Here is a 20,104-nt window from a genome sequence, read left to right as displayed (position 1 = left end):
TTACCTTTTGGATTCGACGCTAGTCTATCGAAAAGCACTTTCCGCCAAATCTAGCGGACCCAGCTACCCAATCCTAGCTGAGTGGACAGGGGGGTCGGAAAAATATCTCGACTGCATCAGTGATTGGGTACCTGGGGATGTTAGATCTGACGGAAGCACTTTGCGTATCTGTTGGTCAGAGACCGTTTGCAAAAGGCATTGATCACGTTTTGTAGATATTGCTCTTATAGATAGTCACTCAGATCTTTGTTATTGTTTTTTGCCATCCGCGTTCATGAGTAATGCACACTGAACTGTATATTAACCTGACCATATACATTCAAGGTTACACAGAGTTTTGTGTGTTGGTTCTTTTTTCTTCTGGATGGCAATGTTGTGAGCTTCCTAGCCAAGTGCATACTTTCTATAGATAGTATGCGCTTGGCGAAGAAACTCACAACATTGCCATCCGGAAATATAACGCAAACACACAAAGTTATGTGTAATCATGGTCGCTGTATGTCCCGTCCTAAATGTTAGATGTTGCTGTTGGCCTGGGATACCTTGTATAGCTCTTTGAGCACGTTTTTGTAGATATTGCTCTATATAAAAGCTCAAGTGATTTTGGTTTAATTGTTTTTTTCTACCATCCCAACACAATACTGCTTTGCGATAATGGGTCACATTTAGAGATAATATTCATCGCAACAGTGAGGTAATTAGACTGCTAAAATACGTATATAAGTTAGTTTCATATATCTATCAGGTATAACATGAGATTGACTTTATACATTGTGGTTTGGTAAATCTCAGAGTTTAAAGGTAAAAAGTTGTAATTAAAATTAGTTTGTTTTGTTTTTTTCCCACTTTCATGTATGTTTTCATCAAATTGTTGATTTATTAGCGAAAGCCTAAGATTGAATAAACTTTTGAAACTGTGTTGATAATAACAAGAAATGAAGTGAGTAGGAACGTGTAAGAAGACGACAGAGAATAAAATAAACTTCGCGGCGGCGATGGGGGCTCGAACCCGCGACCTTACTGTTACAACTCCGTCAACTCCGATGCTTAGTTGTCGTTCTGGATCGGAAGGTCCTGGGTTCGAGCCTCGCTCGGCGCATAGTTGAGTCCTTGGAAAAGGCTCTTTACTCACATTCTGTCACCGTACTCAGGTGTAAAATGAGTACATGGCCGTTAACAGCGTTGTCTCTGTCGAAAAAAAAAATGTAATATCGCCTAGTAGGCGTCATGTCTGGTTCTACACGTTACGTGTTGCTGTTGGTCAGGGACCCTTTGTAAAGCGCTTTGAGCACATTGAGTGGATATTGCGCTATATAGATAGTATGCGCTTGGCTAAGAAGCTCATAACATTGCCATCCGGAAGTATAACGGACCAACACACAAAGTATGTGTAGCCATGAACTTTTATAGTCTGGTTAATACAGTTCAGTGAGAATAACTCACAAACGCGGATGGCAAAATATAACAACAAATGCTTGAGTGACGTCATCATCGAACTATCTATAGATAGTATGCAGATGACGTCACTCAGGCCTTTGTTATTGTTTTTGCCATCCGCGTTTGTGAGTTGTTCTCACTAAACTGTATTAACCAGACTATAAAAGTTCATGGTTACACAGAGTTTTTGTGTTGGTCCGTTATACTTCCGGATGGCAATGTTGTGAACTTCTTGGCCAAGCGCATTCTATCTATAGAACGTTAAAGTGATTGTATGAGGTAAATATGCGGTTATCACAGATTCTGTCCCTCAGTTGTAACCAACACAGTGAATACTTTTAAGAGAACAGCACACATGTAAACACTTTTTTTAAGGGCACGATGATTTCTAGTAGTGAATAAAACTCACACAATCACAACAAATCATTTTTAGAAACAAACCTTAATTAAGACTGAAATTCCAGTCCCGTGTGAAGAGGTGATTGTACTTTTTCTTGGACCCCAAACGCATGGATTGAATTTGGTAGATAATGCATTCACTCAAAAAGGTGAATGGAGATTAACTTCTAAATTAATTATTGGATGTCAAAACATTGGATTTAATGGGCATGATCTATATTAATTTTCCATGTGATTGAGGTCATTGGTCACATTGCTAAATGTGAAAAGTGTTCACAGATTTTGAAGTATCTAACATCGCGATTGGGCATTTTGTTCAGCTTGACATAGGGGTATGTTTATAACTTTGATAAACAAAGCAACGTGTTTACATTTGTTAAGATATATCCAATCGTTGGACAGCAACAAATCATGTGATTGATGACCTGGTTAGACAAAAACATGAATATCGATCGCTCCCATTGCGAGTTAATTTCATTCATGTTATTGTCCTCATGAATATGAATCTGAATGTTACTGGATGTCGACTCAATTCTGAGTATTTGTATTCGAGGGCAGAGAGAGAGTTGTTGAGTGGGACAGCCATTGTTGGTGTTAAGGCTGAGGAATTTTTGAAAATCTTCTTTTGAATGTTTCTAAATTCTGTTGTGTTCACACATGATTCGGGAAGAGCGTTCCAGTTTTTGATAGTACAGGGTGCAAATGAATATTTGAAGATTATATTTGAGTTTCTAGTTTGGTATTTTCGTCTTTATGAGTGGGTTTTTCTTTGAATGCGTGAATTTCGTTGTAAGTCAAGTTGTTATGGTGGGATGGCCGTAATTAGATTCAATAGTCTGATGTCACGTCGCCCAGCAACGGCGGCCATCGTGGCTCTAAACAAAGAAAATCGGTACTTTTTATTCTTCATCCTGGCTAGAACTTTTCATATGTCTTGTGATCAGAATGTGTAAAAGTCAAAACATGATCAGATTTATAATGTGTTTTTTTCCCCTCTGGATACGCTTTTATGCTCGTCGGAGAAATATTTCATAAGGGCATTCGCCATTGTTCCGATAGTTTAGAGCCAGTTACTCAGTTACCATGCGTCATTACGAGGGAAGTGACGTTACGACTGTTGAAGAGTGTTTTGAACATGCGAGTCAGGAGTTGTTCTTTCAGCTGTCGTGTAAGGGAGACCATCCAAGCTGTGTGATCATTTATTGGTAAAAGAACATTGGATTGAGAACAAGGATTAATGGATGTTACAACAAGCTAACCGAAAGTACGGACAATACGTGCGCCAAATTTAAACGAATTGCTATCAAGTTCTATAAGAACTTTTCAAATATTCATCATTTTCATTATGATTGAAATTGAAATCATAAAAATAATAATGATAATAATAATAATAATAATAATAATAATAATAATAATAATAATAATAATAATAATAATAATAATAATGATGATGATGATGATGATGATGATAATAATAATAATAATAAATAATAATAATAACCATCATCATCATCATCATCATCATCATCATCATCATCATCATCATTATCATCATCATTATCATCATCATCATTATCTTGGACATTGAATCATCGAATCAAGATGTTACAGAATCGAATGATTTGAATAAAAAATAATTTTAATATAATCCTTCTACGTTGTTATCTATCTTCTTTTCAGCGAAGCATGTCCAACTTTTATCGATATCTGCTGACGGCCATTGTGCTGATGACGTCAGTATGTACAACGACGACGTCAGCAAGGAAGCACGTGGGAGAAGTCAAAGTCTATTTAGACAAAGCAGGAATGGCGAAATGGGAAAAGGTGACGGGAAAGACTGGAGACATGGAGTTTTGGCGGGAAATGAACAGTACTTTCCACGAAGTCAATCAGATTATGAAGACGTAAGCCACGCCGATTTTGATACTTCTTTGATTGGGTGGTGGAGGTGAGGGTTATAGGAATGGGTGTGCTCAGCGTAGCTCAGCTGTGGGTACTGAGTTCGAATACCCGCTGCGATGTGTGGCCTTGAGCAATTCACCTCGCCCGAGCTCAATTTTCGGCGCTGCACTGCGGCTGACGCCTGGGTTATTCCAGTCTTCCCTTGGAATAGACGCTAGAGACAAATTTCCCCAATGGGATGAATGAAGGGAATTTTATTTTCATTTTATTTATTTTATTTTATTAACGATTGGATTTGTGGTTATTATTTTACTATTATTATTATTATTATTATTATTATTATTATTATTATTATTATTATTATTATTATTATTATTATTATTATTATTATTATTATTATTATTTTTATTATTATTACTATTATTATTATTATTATTACTATTATTATTATTATTATTATTATTATTGTTATTATTATTATTATTATTATTATTATTATCATTATTATTATTATTATTATTTTTATTATCATTATCACTATTGTTAATATTACTTGCATCATCATCACCATCATCATGAGCATGATCATAATTCTTTTTTTATCGTACTTTTTAGGAGATAAACATTGTAGTTGCTAGAAGCTAACTTTATAAATCACCAATGAGCCCTCATAATGATTAAAAAAAACAAAAACACTTTAAAATCCTTACAATTATGCAGCAGGCATTGACTTCCATTTTCAATCAGTTTTAATGACTTAAAATAATCGGAAAGTTTCGTGATTGGAGCCAAAATGTCGTAATTTTACGAAAAATGTTAATACGAGGCAGATCTATGGTCTTCAAAGATTTCTATTTTTTCCAGCTATTTATATGTTTTTGTTTTGTTGTGCCCCCCCCCCCCCCTCCCCTCCCCCCTTTTTTTGAGCAGACTAGAGAAATACGGTATATACGTCCAGTTACAAATTGGAGAGTTGTTTCTGCTGGACACCAATATTTTGACGCCTCACAATAGAAAAGATGTAAGTTGAAAGTAGTTTACACGCCACCATCACCACTTTCCACCCCCACCCCCCCCCCCCCCCGCCCGCTCCCAGCCTCAACCCCTTGACCATCCAGCAGTGATTGGGTAGATGAGTCTGTTGAATATGCCAAAAAGTACTTTCCGACAGACTGCCTTACTGTCTTGAGTAATAAAATATATGAGTTTAACATCTTCAAAAAAGATAATAATACCAAACACGGAATGTATCGGGGTCAATACCCTTCTTCAGCCGACAACAACAAACCAACAACAACAAACCCATTAAAAACATCATTACTAAATAATCAGATCGACTTTTTACAGTCCACAGATCCTAGCATTATCATTTACATTAACCAACACACAAAAATATGTGTAACCTTAACGTTTATAGTCTGGATAATACAGTTTTGTGAGAATTAATCATAAACACAGGTAGCAAAAAACAATAACAAAGATACTTATGGATGGCAATGCTGTGAGCTTCTTCGCCAGTCGCATACTATCTATAAGTTTACGATGGCTGCGGTTGATGTCGGGCGTGATGAATCAGTCCCCAAAGTAATACGATTCAATAGTCTGATGTCACGCCTCCCGGCAACGGCGGCCATCTTGGTTCTAAACAAAGAAAATCATTCCTTTTTATTTTTCATGCTGGCTAGAACTTTTCATATGCCTTGTGATCAGAATGTGTAAAAGTCAAAACATGATCAAATGTATGTGTCTTTTTTCCCTCTGGATACCCTTTATGCTCGCCGGAGAAATATTCATACGGGCGTCCGCCATTGTTCCGATAGTTTAGAGCCAGTGTTGCTAAGTTACCATGCGTCATTAGGAAGGAAGTGATGTTACGACTATTGAATCCTATTGGATTCAGTAGTCTGATGTCACGCGCCCGGCAACGGCGGCCATCTTGGTTCTAAACAAAGAAAATCTTTACTTTTTATTCTTCATGCTGGCGAGAACTTTTCATTCCCTTTTCATATGCCTTGTGATCAGAATGTGTAAAAGTCAAAACATGATCAAATTGATGGGGTTTTTTCCCCTCTGGATACGCTTTTAAGCTCGCCGGAGAAATATTTCATACGGCGTCCGCCATTGTTCCGATAGTTTAGAGCCAGTGTTACTAAGTTACCATACGTCATTAGGAAGGAAGTGACGGTACGACTATTGAATCCTATTGGATATAAGATTTCTGGCTGGTTTTTTTTCTTTTGATAATATTGAAAAACTTGCTGTCTATGAAAAATAATAAAAAATTGAGTGATGTCAATTGCATTCCTTCTCTGTTCCACAGATAATCAACAGTGAGGCATTGACCCAATTTGAACAGGCTGTCACATCGAGTTACGACACTGAGAGATACGACCTGGCCATTCTCTTTACTGGGTAAAAACACAACAAAAACAACAAAAACAACAAAAAAGCCCCCCCCCCCCCCCCCCCAAAAAAAAAAAACAAAAAAAAAAAAAAACAAAAAAAAAAACAAAAAAAACAACGAAATAAAACATAACTTTACAAATCATCAAACTTTTTTATATAGATAATATGCGCTTGGCTAAGAAGCTCATAACATTGCCATCCGGAAGTATAACGGACCAACACAAAAAAATGTGTGTATCCATGAAAGTTTATAGTCAGGTTAATACAGTTCAGTGAGCATTACTCATAAACGCGGATGGCAAAAAAAAATAACAAAGACCTGAGTGACGTCATCTTCGAACCATCTATAGATAGTTCGAAGATGACGTCACTCAGGCTTTTGTTATTGTTTTTGCCATCCGCGTTTGTGAGTTGTTCTCACTAAACTGTATTAACCAGACTATAAAAGATCATGGTTACACAGAGTTTGTGTGTTGGTCCGTTATACTTCCGGATGGCAATGTTGTGAACTCCTTGGCCAAGCGCATTCTATCTATAGATAAAACGAAGATGACGGCTCTCATGACTTTGTTATTGCTTTTTGCCACCCATGTTTATGAGTAATTATCACTAAACTATATTAACAAGTCTATAAACGATCAAGATTACACAGAGCATTGCGTGTTGGTCCGTTATACTTCCGGGTGGCAATGTTGTGAGCTTCTAAGGCAAGCCCATACTATCTATAGATACTGGCCGCTTAACTAAGAAATTCACAACATTGCCATCCGAAAATATAGATAGTATACACTTGGCTAAGAATCTTACAACATTTCCATCCGGAAGTATAACGAACCAACACACAAAACTATGTGTAACATTGAACTTTGTATATCTGGATGATACAGATCAGTGAGAATTACTCATAAACGCGGATAGCAATAAACAATAACAAAGCCTTGAGTGACGTTAACTTCATTCTATCTATAATTAATAGGTTACATAGTGAATCAAAATGTGTTTAACTTTATTTTAGTTGCCGGGTGTCCAGGCCGATTCCAGAGATTACTGGACGTGAAAGAGCGAGGATAGATGATCTTTATGGACGACCAGGATTTATTTAGACTAGAAAATCAGACGCTATCAGTCTGAAACCAAAAACATGTCCATTCCGGAAGAGCGGTTTTACACCGCTCCACGAGCAAAGTGACCGAGATCGATCCCGTCCAGCAGTGAATGGGTAGCTGCTAGATTTGGCTGGAAGTACCTTGCGATAGACTAGTGTCCTATCCAAAGGATAGCAAGCAAAAATCAATTGGTATCATTTTCACGCTATAGAAACCGGGATAAACTCCAATTCCATGGACCGAATGGCTCTGAACGACTACTTACTGGTAATAATGACAATAACAATAATTAAATTGATGATGATGATGATGATGATGATGATGATGATGACGACGACGATGATGATGATGATGATGATGATGATAATGATGATGATGATGATGATGATGATGATGATGATGATGATGATGATGATGATGATAATGATGATGATAATGATGGTGATGATGATGATGATGATGATGATGTTGATAATGATAATGAATTGGCAACGGGCCATCTGTGACTCCAAACTACATCCGCAGTATTTATCTTCTTCCCGAATCCAATTTGACTGTATGACATACAATTTTTAATAAATGGTCCTGATCGTATTTGATATGATAAGGAAGAGTAATTTTCTCATTATACTAACTAAGCAGCATAATTGTGAGCCCTCGTCTCAAAACGGTATTATGTCGGGATGGACCAGATGCTAAAAAGTCGAATTATAGTTAAACTGGTCAAAAATATAAAACGTTGGTATTTATCACAGAAAAATATTATATTCCTTCTCCTCTATAAAGCACATAAATTCAACTTAAGCATCATATTTCTGGCTGCAAATTCCATTTTCAACAGCTTAATCATCCCGACTTAATACCGTTTTGAGACGAGGGGTCAAACTTGGTCTCAACTGTTTTTGGAGGTCCTTTCAGTTTTCAGGATTTTTTTGTATTGATATCGGTTCCCATTGATGAATATCCAGCGTTCGTGAATGTTCGAATGTTTGATTGAAGATGTCCGCTAAGTTTTGCGTAGATAAAAAGATATTATGTCAAATGCAGCTTCTAGGGAACTAAACAGGAGAGATATTTTTTTTAACACTCTCCTTACCAACCATAGGAAAATCGTCCCATTCGTTACGATCCAACCAGCACTTTTATCATTCAGATTTACAACTTTCATAAAACGAAGCAGCGTGTTTAAACACATTGAGAAATGTCCAATCGTTGTACAGCAACAAATCATGTGATCGATGACCAGGTTGGACGAAAACAGGAAAAAAGATCGCTCCCTTTTCCACTCTAAATCCAATTTTAGGACTACTGTTCACCCAGACATAACACAGAATAGATAGTATGCGATTGGCTAAGAAGCTCATAACATTGCCATCCGGAAGTATAACCGACCAACACACAAAACTGTGTGTATCCATGAACGTTTATGGTCGGGTTAATACAGTTCAGTGAGCATTACTCATAAACGCGGATGGCAAAAAACAATAACAAAGACCTGAGTGGCGTCATCTTCGAACTATCTATACGGTAACATTTACAGACCTGTCTAGTACTACGAAAAAGTCGTAGAAATACGAATTTTTGGCTCCAGCTACAGAACTGTATTCTCTTCTTTGAGTCAATAAATCTTTTAGAAAAGGAATGTTTATTGCCTTAGAACCTATATTCAGAAATAAGGAGAATTTGTGACCCCTCGTCTCAACACGGTATTAAGTCGGGATGATTAAGATGTTGAAATTGGATCTTGTAGCCAGAAATATCGTGCTTTAGTTGAATTTCTGTGCTTTATAGAGGAGAAGGAATATCATATTTTACTGTGCTAAATATCAACGTTTCATATTTTTGACCAGTTTAACTATAATTTGACTTTTTAGCATCTGGTCCATCCCGACATAATACCGTTATGAGACAAGGGGTCACATTTTTTGGATCATTCTGAGGGCAAATTATTTATTTCTAGTGTTATTTAATAGGGTTTTTTAAATTTTCCCTTGGAAATTAGATTCAATAGTCTGATGTTATGTCGCCTAGCAACGGCGGCCAGCGTGGTTCTAAACAAAGAAAATATGTACTTTTTATTCTTCATGCTGGCTAGAACTTTTCATATGTCTTGTGATCAGAATGTGTAAAACTCAAAACATGATCAGATTTATAATGGGTTTTTTTTTCCTCTGGATACTCTTTTATGCTCGTCGGAGAAATATTTCATAAGGGCGTCCGCCATTGTTCCGATAGTTTTAAGCCAGTTACTAAGTTACCATGCCTCATTTAGAGGGAAGTGACGTCACATTTTTTGAAATTTCACGTAGGTATTTCTGCATTTATTTCCAGATATAACCTGGTTGACTCGTACACCTCTGACAATGCCTTTGGCTACGCTGTCCAGGGAGAGGTGTGCTCAGCTCTAGCCATTGGTGTGGTAGAATTACACGGTACCTACATGGATGTGCTATCCACTGCCCATGAGATTGGTGAGACTTCAATACAATCAAAGTTTACACATGCCCTACGTGCACTTATTTGCAGGTCTGATACCCCAATTTATTATGGGGTTTCTTGTAGTAATGGAATCTCAAAAAAACTTTTAATGACGCAAAATATTGTCCATTACAACAATCTTGAACTAGATTGGCCCATAATTGCGTTCAGCTGTCAGACCTATATAAATGTACACATTGTACACACACACATATATATATATATATATATATATATATATATATTCGGATCGGAAGGTCCTGGGTTCGAGCCTCGCGCTCGGCGCATAGTTGAGTCCTTGGACAAGGCTTTTTACTTACATTCTCTCGCCGTATCAGGCGTAAAATGAGTACCTAACAGGCGTCATGTTAAGATTAAACGTTTATAATATGCATTACGGTCACCCCGACATGATTGATACCGTTAGATGATGCTTGGTCACTTCATACGTTGTATTTCACCACAGGTCATATTTTGGGAGCCCCCCATGATGGAACCGAAGACGCGTCATATTGCAGTTCTACTTCCGGGAAGATCATGAACGCCATGACATCGCCAAATTCACCACAACATTTCTTCTTCTCTTCGTGCTCAGCCCGTACTATCAAAACAAAACTCAACTCGCTTCCTGCAGACAACTGTCTGTCTTCGTGGAATCCTTCCGCCAACATAAGAGGTGAGTATGTTGTCAATACGACGCTAATAGGATTCAATAGTCTAATGCTACGTCCGCCCAGCAACTAGCAGGTTGGTTCTAAACAAAGAAAATAGGTACATTTTATTCTTCATGCTGGCTAGAACTTTTCCACATGTCATGTAATCAGAATATTTAAAAGTCAAAACATGTTCAGATTTATAATGTTTTTCTTCTCTGGATACGCTTTATGCTCGTCGGAGAAGCTTTTAACATTGTTCGGACAGTCTAGAACTAGTTACAAAGTTACCATACGTCATAACGAGAGAAGTGACGCCACGACTGTTGAAACCTATTAACCAGCAGATACCTGACCAATCATAAACATGGAATTTGTGAGACACTTTCACATGTGCTCGGACAAACATGGTTGTTTATAAACAATGACCTGAATGATATTGAACACACACACTCTCTCTCTCTCTCTCTCTCTCTCTCTCTCTCTCTCTCTCTCTCTCTCTCTCTCTTTCACTCTCTCTCTTTGATCATTGTTATTGTTTTTATACTGCCAAATGGGTGACTGGTTATCATACGGTTTTCTAGACCTTATTTCAACGCTTAAGTTTCCACATAAGATTGTTGTGTTGGTTCTTTAGAGGTGTTTGTTTATTTTTATGTAAATTTTGCAAACAACGCGTCTGGTGTGTCCCGGAAATGCCAATGTTTACCGTTTTCTCATTTAATTTTACGCTGCCAGTTTTCTGGAAACCCCGTATATCGTCAGTCTCTCTCTATTCTCGATTCATCCGATATATGCTTACATCTTAAATAAGATGGCGGTGATTAGCGAATAAAAAGTTGCTGTTGTCCACTAAGAAACTCACAACATTGCCATCCGGAAATAAAACGGACCAACACACAAAACTATGTGTAATCTTTGAGTCTTGTGGGAATTACTCATAAAGATAAAAACAATATTTTGCCATCCACGTTTGTGACTTATTTTCACTAAACGATATTAACCAGACTGTAAACGTTCAACGTAGCCATCGTTATGTCATGGATAGTATGCAGATGACGTCACTCAGGTCTTTGTTATTGTTTTTGCCATCCGCGTTTGTGAGTTGTTATCACTAAACTATATTAACCAGACTACAAAAGTTCATGGTTACACAGAGTTTGTGTATTGGTCCGTTATACTTCCGGATGGCAATGTTGTGAACTCCTTGGCCAAGCGCATTCTATCTATAACTGAAATCTAAAAGGACTGGCAGTTTGACGTCATTATTTGATTTTTGCACCGCCTAGTGAGTTGTCGTTAGTAGTGCTCACGGAAACAAGTTATTTCATTGGTTGAACTATAGATTGAATGCGCTTGGCCAAGGAGTTCACAACATTGCCATCCGGAAGTATAACGGACCAACACACAAACTCTGTGTAACCATGAACTTTTATAGTCTGGTGAAAACAGTTTAGTGAGAACAACTCACAAACGCGGATGGCAAAAACAATAACAAAGGCCTGAGTGACGTCATCTGCATACTATCTATTGAATACAAATCACGATTTGTTTTCTTTTGTGGCAAAAGACTGGCATTTTGACATCATTTTTTGGTCAGTGTCAGGCTATAACTTTACAAAGGCTACGATCAAACAGACAATAACTATTAAAGGTTCCATGTCGTTTTTTGTTGTGTTCGTACGCTCTATCGGACTGGCAAATGTTGTGAGTTCTTTTCTGTTTGTTTGTTCAATTGGTGAGGGGAAGAGGGGGTGGAGGGGAGAGGGGGCTAAGATCACAGCATCAATAAACACATAGTGTTTTGATACAATTACTCTGGCGCGAGGAATAAGTGACTACTTTCTTTACCAAAACGCATATCATCCATATTGTCCATTGCATATATATCTCGCCAGGACCACGGTTTGGCAGCATGATGACACCCGATGAGGCATGCAAGAGAGAATATGGCTCATCTTCCTTCGTGGCCAGAGAGGCCATCGACTCCTACGGTGACAACATCTGCTCTGGCCTGCCCTGTATGACCAGGTCAAACGGGCCAGAGGTATTCTGGGAGATGCAACCCACTCCTCAAGGACTCAAGTGTGGAAAGGTATATTTCATCCAAAGTGATTTGTAATTCAAGCGCTTAGAGTCTGGTGTCTCGGAGTTATAGCGCTATATAAGTTTTCAGCATTATTATTATTATTATTATTATTATTATTATTATTATTATTATTATTATTATTATTATTATTATTATTATTATTATTATTATTATTATTATTATTATTATTATTACTATTATTATCATTATTATTATTATTATTATTATTATTATTATTATTATTTATTATTATTATTATTATTAATATTATTATTGTTATATTATTATTATTATTATTATTATTATTATTATTATTATTATTATTATTATTATTATTATTATTATTTTATTATTATTATTATTATTATTATTATTATTATTATTATTATTATTATTATTATTAAAAGTAAACATGTACCCACTGTCTCCAAACGTTGTTTTTGGAAACAGTGATATAGATTGTATGAGGTTGACGTCACTCATGTCTTTGACCACCAACATTCCCTCCTATATTAAAGACCTTCTAATCATACATCTCCTCAATAGAAACTTGAGGTCAAGCAATGACCAATCAATCCTTGTCAAACCTAAGCCATTGCGTAAAATAGGTGAACAATCTTTTCAATTTTCGCCCCCCCACCCCCCCCCCTCATTTTTGGAACTCTCTCCCATCACACGTGAGATGCTCGGATTCGTTGGCAACGTTCATATCTCGCTAAAAGTTTTATCTTTTTACGTCATAATGTTGTAATACTATTTTCATATTTGGTTGTTGTTAAATTGAATTCGTATTTTGTTTCCATCAAACTTTTCTTACTGTAATATGTTTTGTTTTATATCACTGTAAAGCGCTGAGAGCCCGTGACAACGGGGTAAAGCGCTATATAAATGCCATTTATTATTATTATTATTATTATTATTATTATTATTATTATTATTATTATTATTATTATTATTTGTTATGGGTTTTGGCCATCAGCGTTTATGAGTAATTCACATTAAACTGTATTAACCAGAGTATGAACGTTTAAGGTTAGACATAGTTTTGTGTGTTGGTCGGTTATACTTCCGGATGGCAATGTTGTGAGCTTCTGAGCCAACCGCATACTGTCTATAGATATGTCTTTGTTATTGGTTTTTTGCCATCCGCGTCTATGAGTAATTATCACTAAACCGTATTAACCAGACTATAAACGTTCAAGGTTACACATAGTTTTGTGTGTTGGTCCGTGAAACTTCAGGATGGCAATGTTGTGAGATTCCTTGCCAAGCCCTCAGCATCTACGCAAGAACCCTCTCGCACTGGCAGTTTGACGTCATTATTTTAGGTTTGTGTAGCGTCTAGTGAGTTGTCGTTAGCAGAGCTCAAGGAAACAAGTTATTTCATTGGTTGAACTATTGAATACAACTCACGATTTGTTTTCTTTTGTAGCAAAGACTGGTATTTTAGCATTTTTTGGTCAGTGTCAGGCTATAACTTTACGATGGCTACGGTGTCAGGCTATTACTTGACGATGGCTAGGGGTTAATACGGTTTAGTGAGAATTACTCATAAACGCGGATGGCAAAAAGAATAACAAAGACCAATGTCAACTTTATTCTATAGAGAGTATGCGCTAGGCTAAGAAGCTCATAACATTGCCATCCGGAAGTATATCGGACGAACACACAACACTGTGTGTATCCATGAATTTTTATAGTCGGGTTAATACAGTTCAGTGAGCATTAGTCATAAACGCGGATGACAAAAAGCAATAACAAAGACCAGAGTAACGTCAACTTCATTCTATCTATACGTTTCCTTTCCAGAACAAAGTGTGTCACCAAGGCGCATGTGTGAACAGCGACGGAGGAGACCCCCGTGTGTCCGACCAATGTCCTTTTGGGGATCAGCCCGACTGCAATGTTTTCATGAGACAAAACGGTTGCTATGGTGACGCTTTGAAAATGTGCTGTAATTCTTGCAATGGTATGTGGAAAATATTAAGTGTATTTTATTGAGAAAGCAGGAAAAAGCACAAATAAGTACAACAGCTTTTTAAAAAAAAAGACAAAATACCAAACACGGAAAGTTTCGGGCCCAGAACCCTTCTTCAGCAAACATGAAAAAATATTGAAAGCCTAAATTCATTACCAAAAAAAAAGAAAAACCTATTCGACGACAGAGAAATGTTGTCTGAAGAAGGGTTTTGAGATCAAACGTTCCGTATTTGTTATGTTTTTTTCTTTTTTTCCGTTAATTTTTTTTTTTTGTTAATTACTTTTTAAATTTCCACAACTAAAATGGTGACATAGATAAACCCAGAAAACACAGTAACAAGAGCTCTGCCTGACTAACGTAGCCATCGTAAAGTTATAGTTATTATAGCCTGACACTGACCAAAATATGACGTCAAGATGTCAGTCTTTTGCCACAAAAGAAAACAAATCGTGAGTTGTATTCAATAGTTCAACCAATGAAATAACACGTTTCCATGAGCACTACTAACGACAACGATGGTTTTTTTTCTTTAGATCTCAAGCTACCAGTACTTTCTGACAACAACACTGACTGTCAGTTTATATTCAAACAGTATTCGTCCGTAGCCATCGTTAACATAATATAGCCTCGCACTAGAACCCTCAAGGACTGGCAGTTTGACGTCATTTTTTGGTTTTTGCACCGCTTAACGAGTTGTCGTTAATAGTGCTCATGGAAACAAGTGGTCCCATTGGTTGAACTATTGAATACAACTCACAATTTGTTTTCTTTTGTGGCCAAAGACTGGCAGTTTGGCGTCATTATTTGTTTTTTGCACCGCCTAGCGAGTTGTCGTTAATAGTGCTCATGGAAACAAGTGGTCCCATTGGTTGAACTATTGAATACAACTCACAATTTGTTTTCTTTTGTGGCCAAAGACTGGCATTTTGACGTCATTTTTTTTGGTCAGTGTCAGGCTATAACTTCACGATGGTTACGATACTAATCCATATAAAAGCTCAAGTCTTTTTTAATGTCTATCCCGTCAAGGAAACGGACAGAGAAAAAATAACCAAGTGGATGAGTCACGGACGGCGGATCAAGTTTGCAAAGATTTTGTGGGGCAGGACTCGGACATGGCTCGACTGTTTTATATGAACGGTTACGGCAATCGTCTGTGCTCCCAGCTGGCGTGTGTGGTTGGATTTGACGGCTATCAGGTGAACTGGGACATCTACGAAACACCCGAGGGAATGAAATGTGGAAGAGTAGGTATCAATCTGAATAACAAGTAAGTAAATAAGTAAGTAATTAGCCTCGCAGTCTGAATGTAATATTATGGCCTAACAGGCCTCATGTCCCGTCCTACATGCCAAATGCTGCTGTTTTCCAGGGACCCCTTGTAAAGTGCTTTGAGCACGTTTAGCGGATATTATGGATATTGTGGACATAAAAGATCAATTTTTAATGACGCTTGCTGAGAATTGTGTGATTCAGCTACATATTTTTTTTTAATTCGAGGAGTATAGCTGCTCTCTCCATCCATGTTGTTAATTGTTTCCATTGGTCACAGTCCTAGGCCAGAGTTTTGAGGCTGTCAAGATCTTGTTGTGACTTAAGTACGGAGGGCACTGCAGTTTCTCTTAGTTCTTTATGGATTAATTCGGCCTCATCTGAATCTATAAATTGCTGAAATGTAGAGAAATCCTGGTTCAGGGTAGTTATTATTGAAGTTGGTGGTCTCCCTACATATTTGTTGCCAAGTTGGAAATATTCTGTCATTGCAGTTGGGGCTCGGATGTTATAAATAATAATAATAATAATAATAATAATAATAATAATAATAATAATAATAATAATAATAATAATAATAATAATAATAATAATGCTGAAAACTTATATAGCGCTATAATTCCGAGACACCAGACTCTAAGCGCTTAAATTACAAATATTTTTAACTGAAACATACTCATTCAAACACACACACACACACACACACACACACACGCTCAAAACACAACACAAGCCAGAAGACCTATCTTGCTTCTCATACCATCTACTAAAAACGAAACAGATATGTTTCAAGCAAACGTTTCAAAATAGACAAAGATTCTTTTTCACGAATGCTCTGTGGTAAGGCGTTCCAAACAGAGGGTCCGAAATGAGAAAAGGATCTCATTCCAGCATTTTTCCGTATTCGAGGGACAACTAGTTTGGTGGAATCACTGGCCGAACGTAAGGGGCGGGGTTTTGAATATCTTTCAATTAGTTCCGAAAGGTAGGAAGGGGCAGTACCTTCAAAACAACGGCGTAAGATGTGACCAATTAGTTTCCACCACAGTTCTGTTATCACTGTACCCTGAAGAGGTGTCTACGAAATACTGTCTGGCAAAGCATAAAGAAATGTACCAGAAAAAATATCCTCTTATCGCCTTTTAGGAGTCAAGTCTCGCCCAGCATGTTAAGTCTTGCTGTGTTTTTTCCCCTAATAAAGCGCCTTGAGCCCATTGGGTTGGTACTGCGTTATAAAACAGATTATGTTTGTTATTATGTAAATTACTTCAACATTAGAGAGAAATTAATACGTTTCTAAACAGTGCCGTATGTTGAAACTTCCGTGGCTCCATTATTGTGAGATTAGTCCATTATTGTAGTTTTACTCTTGTCATTTGATGGGAATACCTTTCATTATTGTGAGATTATTCAGTGGTTAAGGCATTGCACTGTGACCCGGAAGGACCCGAGTTCGAGCCCCGCTTCACGCACTTTCGTTTTTTTTACTTGAGCAAGATTATTAACCCCCAATTTGCTCACTTGGACAACATGGGTGATTCCTGTTGACATCAGACATCTTGTTTGATGAGCTATCTATATTCCTTCGTGGAATGCCTAGGCGACGATATCTTATTATGTCGTGGCGGAAAGGCATAACAATTTAAAAAGAAAAAAAAAACAAAAAAAAACAAGAAAATAACACACACACACACACACACACACACACATATATATATATGTATATATATATATATATATATATATATATATATATATATATAGTAATATATACATTTTCTATCCTTTAATTCCAGAACAAGAGGTGTAACAATGGCAGGTGTGTTTGGTCCAGAACTGGTGACTCTCGCATGTCCAATAATTGTCCGTTTGGTGATCAGCCTTGGTTGGCAGGAAATTGGCAGTCGACTTGCCGGGACGTTGTCCGCCAATCTGGCTGCTCTGGTGACGGCTGGAGGGAAATGTGCTGTGGTTCATGTCGTTAAGTGTAGCGTGGCCTTTGCAAACTAAAAGCCTGACGATACTAACCAAAAAATTCGTCATAAGAGAAGTCGAAGATCACGGGGAAAGGTTACTGGGAGTGAGCTATAGATAGAACGAAGTACTCAAGCATTTGTTATTGTATTTTGCCATCCGCGTTTGTGAGTGATTCTCACTAAACTGTATTAACCAGACTATAAAAGTTCATGGTTACTCATAGTTTTGTGTGTTGGTGCGTTATACTTCCGGATGGCAATGTTGTGAGCTTTTTAGCCAAGCGCATACTAGCTATATTCATGTTTTCGTCCAACCTAGTCATAATCACATGATTTCTTGCTGAACAACGATTGGACATTTCTCAATGAATTAATGTAACCACGCTGCTTTGTTTATGAAAGTTGTAAACATACCCATGAGTCATGCTGAGCAAAATGACTAATTGTAACGTTGGATATTTCTCAAACTGTGAACACTATTCACTATGTGGGTCAATTTGACCGCATTTTGCAATGTGACCAATGACCTCGATCACATGGAAAGGTAATATAGATAGTATGCGCTTGGCTGAGAAACTCATAACATTGCCATCTTGAAGTAAAACGGACCAACAACAAAACTGTGTGTAACCATGAGCGTTTATAGTCAGGTTGATACAGTTTAGTGAGAATTTCTCATAAACGCGGATGGCAAAATACAACAACAAAGGCTGGAGTGACGTCATCTTCGATCTATCTATAGATCATCCCCATTGTGATTTGTAATCAATAAGTCAGCCAATGGAATCATGAACTGTTTCCTCGAGCACTCCGAACAACTAGATATTCACGTTTTACTTTCGTTTGGTAATCGTCATCTTCTTTTGTGACGTTATATTTTTTATCAGTATCTGGCTTTTAGTTTACCTTGACGACGGGTGGAAACGACTGATGTGCCATAAGTAAACATGAACTGTTTTTATAAATCGTATATATATATATATATATATATATATATATATGTGTGTGTGTGTGTGTGTGTGTGTGTGGCGAACACACATACAGGAACTCGACATCTTACAAATAATTACGATTTTTAAAAATTCTTCTTGGTGTTTGTCATATAAAAATAAAATCATTTAAGTCTGAATTCTGCATTACAGTCAGTCATGCATTGTTAATGTCTTGAGTTAATTTCATATCTTTCATAAAACGCAGTCCCGTAAAGATGGTTTTATTTTTACAGTCATTATCTCGTCCAACCTTTGCTTTCAGGTCACCAAGCATTATATGTACCTACGTCATGCTTTGGGGTCTCTTGTACTTGTTTGATTTAGCTTATGATAAAAGCTTTATATTTCGTCCTCACTCTTGTCCTGTCGTGGAGCATAACAAACAATTACTGTCAATTAATTAAGCATATTTTGAGTAGAACCTTGCTTTTAGCAGTCGTTCTCCCATTGGCTTCCGTTCCAATAGAGTCTTTCTTTCTTGCTTGTTTTTTTAACTCACTCAACCCTAACACCGACTATATCCGTAGTTTACCAGGGTTACTTTTACCCCATCCCTGTTTATTATATTTTTCTGAGACAAATTATAGGCGCAGTATCGATGCTAATGTTTTTTTTAGTTCTTACATGATAATGATAGTTGAATAAAACTATCTATGTACATGCTCATCTTTAATACATTTTTTTTCATTTTTGAAAATATCTAGGATTGAATGAGTTAAAGTTATAGACGAGCGACGCCGTTTAAATGGAAAAATGCCCCGAAAACCATCGTTACGGAACGGTAAAAATATCCACAAAAAGCTCTAAAAGACACTTATAATAAAAATAATAATAATAATAGTAATAATAATAATAATAATAATAATAATAATAATAATAATAATAATAATAATAATAATAATAATGATAATAATAATAATAATACACATTTATACAGCGCTCAATCTCGTGTAAAACACAAGCTCTGGGCACTTATCATATCTTGGGCACATCCTATGCATGGAGCCTGATAGTCTTGTGGTCTAGTGAGACACACTCTTATCACCCTCACCAAAGAAGGCTCAGTCCATCCAGAGGGCTCCCTTTTCTTGTTAACGGTCAAGTACTTATTTTACACTGCGTACGGTGAGAGAATGTGAGTAAATAGCCTTTTTCCAAGGAATCAACTAAGCCCACGAACGAGGGTCGAACCCAGAACGTTCCGATCCGTAAGCGAGTGTCATACCACAAGATCACATGGCCACAAGGGACACGCAAGTTATCTCGGGTACACCCATCGCATGGAGTCTGATCGTCATCTAGTGAGACGAACTCTTATGGCCCTCACCAAAGAAGGCTCAGTCTCTCGAGATCGCCCCTGTTTCATGGACGTAGATAGAAAAAGTCTCTCTGAACTCGAACATATGGCCAAAA

At 37.2% G+C, this 20,104-nt stretch overlaps 1 protein-coding gene across 1 annotated transcript; it reads left to right on the top strand.

Moving 5' to 3' along the window:
• The first annotated feature begins 738 nt into the window (after positions 1 to 738).
• Positions 739 to 18,680, top strand: LOC144959790 (A disintegrin and metalloproteinase with thrombospondin motifs 20-like). The gene is made up of 10 exons (XM_078892540.1): positions 739 to 801; positions 3,517 to 3,740; positions 4,669 to 4,759; positions 6,059 to 6,150; positions 9,582 to 9,721; positions 10,195 to 10,404; positions 12,280 to 12,476; positions 14,280 to 14,439; positions 15,481 to 15,698; positions 17,520 to 18,680. The coding sequence occupies exons 2-10, from the start codon at positions 3,523 to 3,525 to the stop codon at positions 17,706 to 17,708; spliced, it is 1,515 nt and encodes a 504-aa protein (XP_078748666.1). The 5' UTR covers positions 739 to 801; positions 3,517 to 3,522; the 3' UTR covers positions 17,709 to 18,680.
• The last annotated feature ends 1,424 nt before the right edge of the window (positions 18,681 to 20,104 follow it).

This window comes from Berghia stephanieae, chromosome 14 (assembly GCF_034508935.2).
Source record: "Berghia stephanieae isolate SIO BIC M18660-M18661 chromosome 14, UCSD_Bste_1.3, whole genome shotgun sequence".
NCBI classification, from domain to species: domain Eukaryota; kingdom Metazoa; phylum Mollusca; class Gastropoda; order Nudibranchia; family Aeolidiidae; genus Berghia; species Berghia stephanieae.
Note: the sequence above shows the minus strand (reverse complement) of the source record. Positions and strands in the feature narration are given on the sequence as shown.

What these genes read in the sequence shown, in the direction of transcription:
- LOC144959790 (XM_078892540.1), top strand. Translation starts at nt 3,523, where the DNA reads ATGTCCAACTTTTATCGATATCTGCTGACGGCCATTGTGCTGATGACG. An exon ending in ATCCACTGCCCATGAGATTG is followed by an intron (nt 9,722 to 10,194) that starts GTGAGACTTCAA and finishes ATTTCACCACAG; the next exon opens with GTCATATTTTGGGAGCCCCC. An exon ending in GTGCTGTAATTCTTGCAATG is followed by an intron (nt 14,440 to 15,480) that starts GTATGTGGAAAA and finishes TATCCCGTCAAG; the next exon opens with GAAACGGACAGAGAAAAAAT.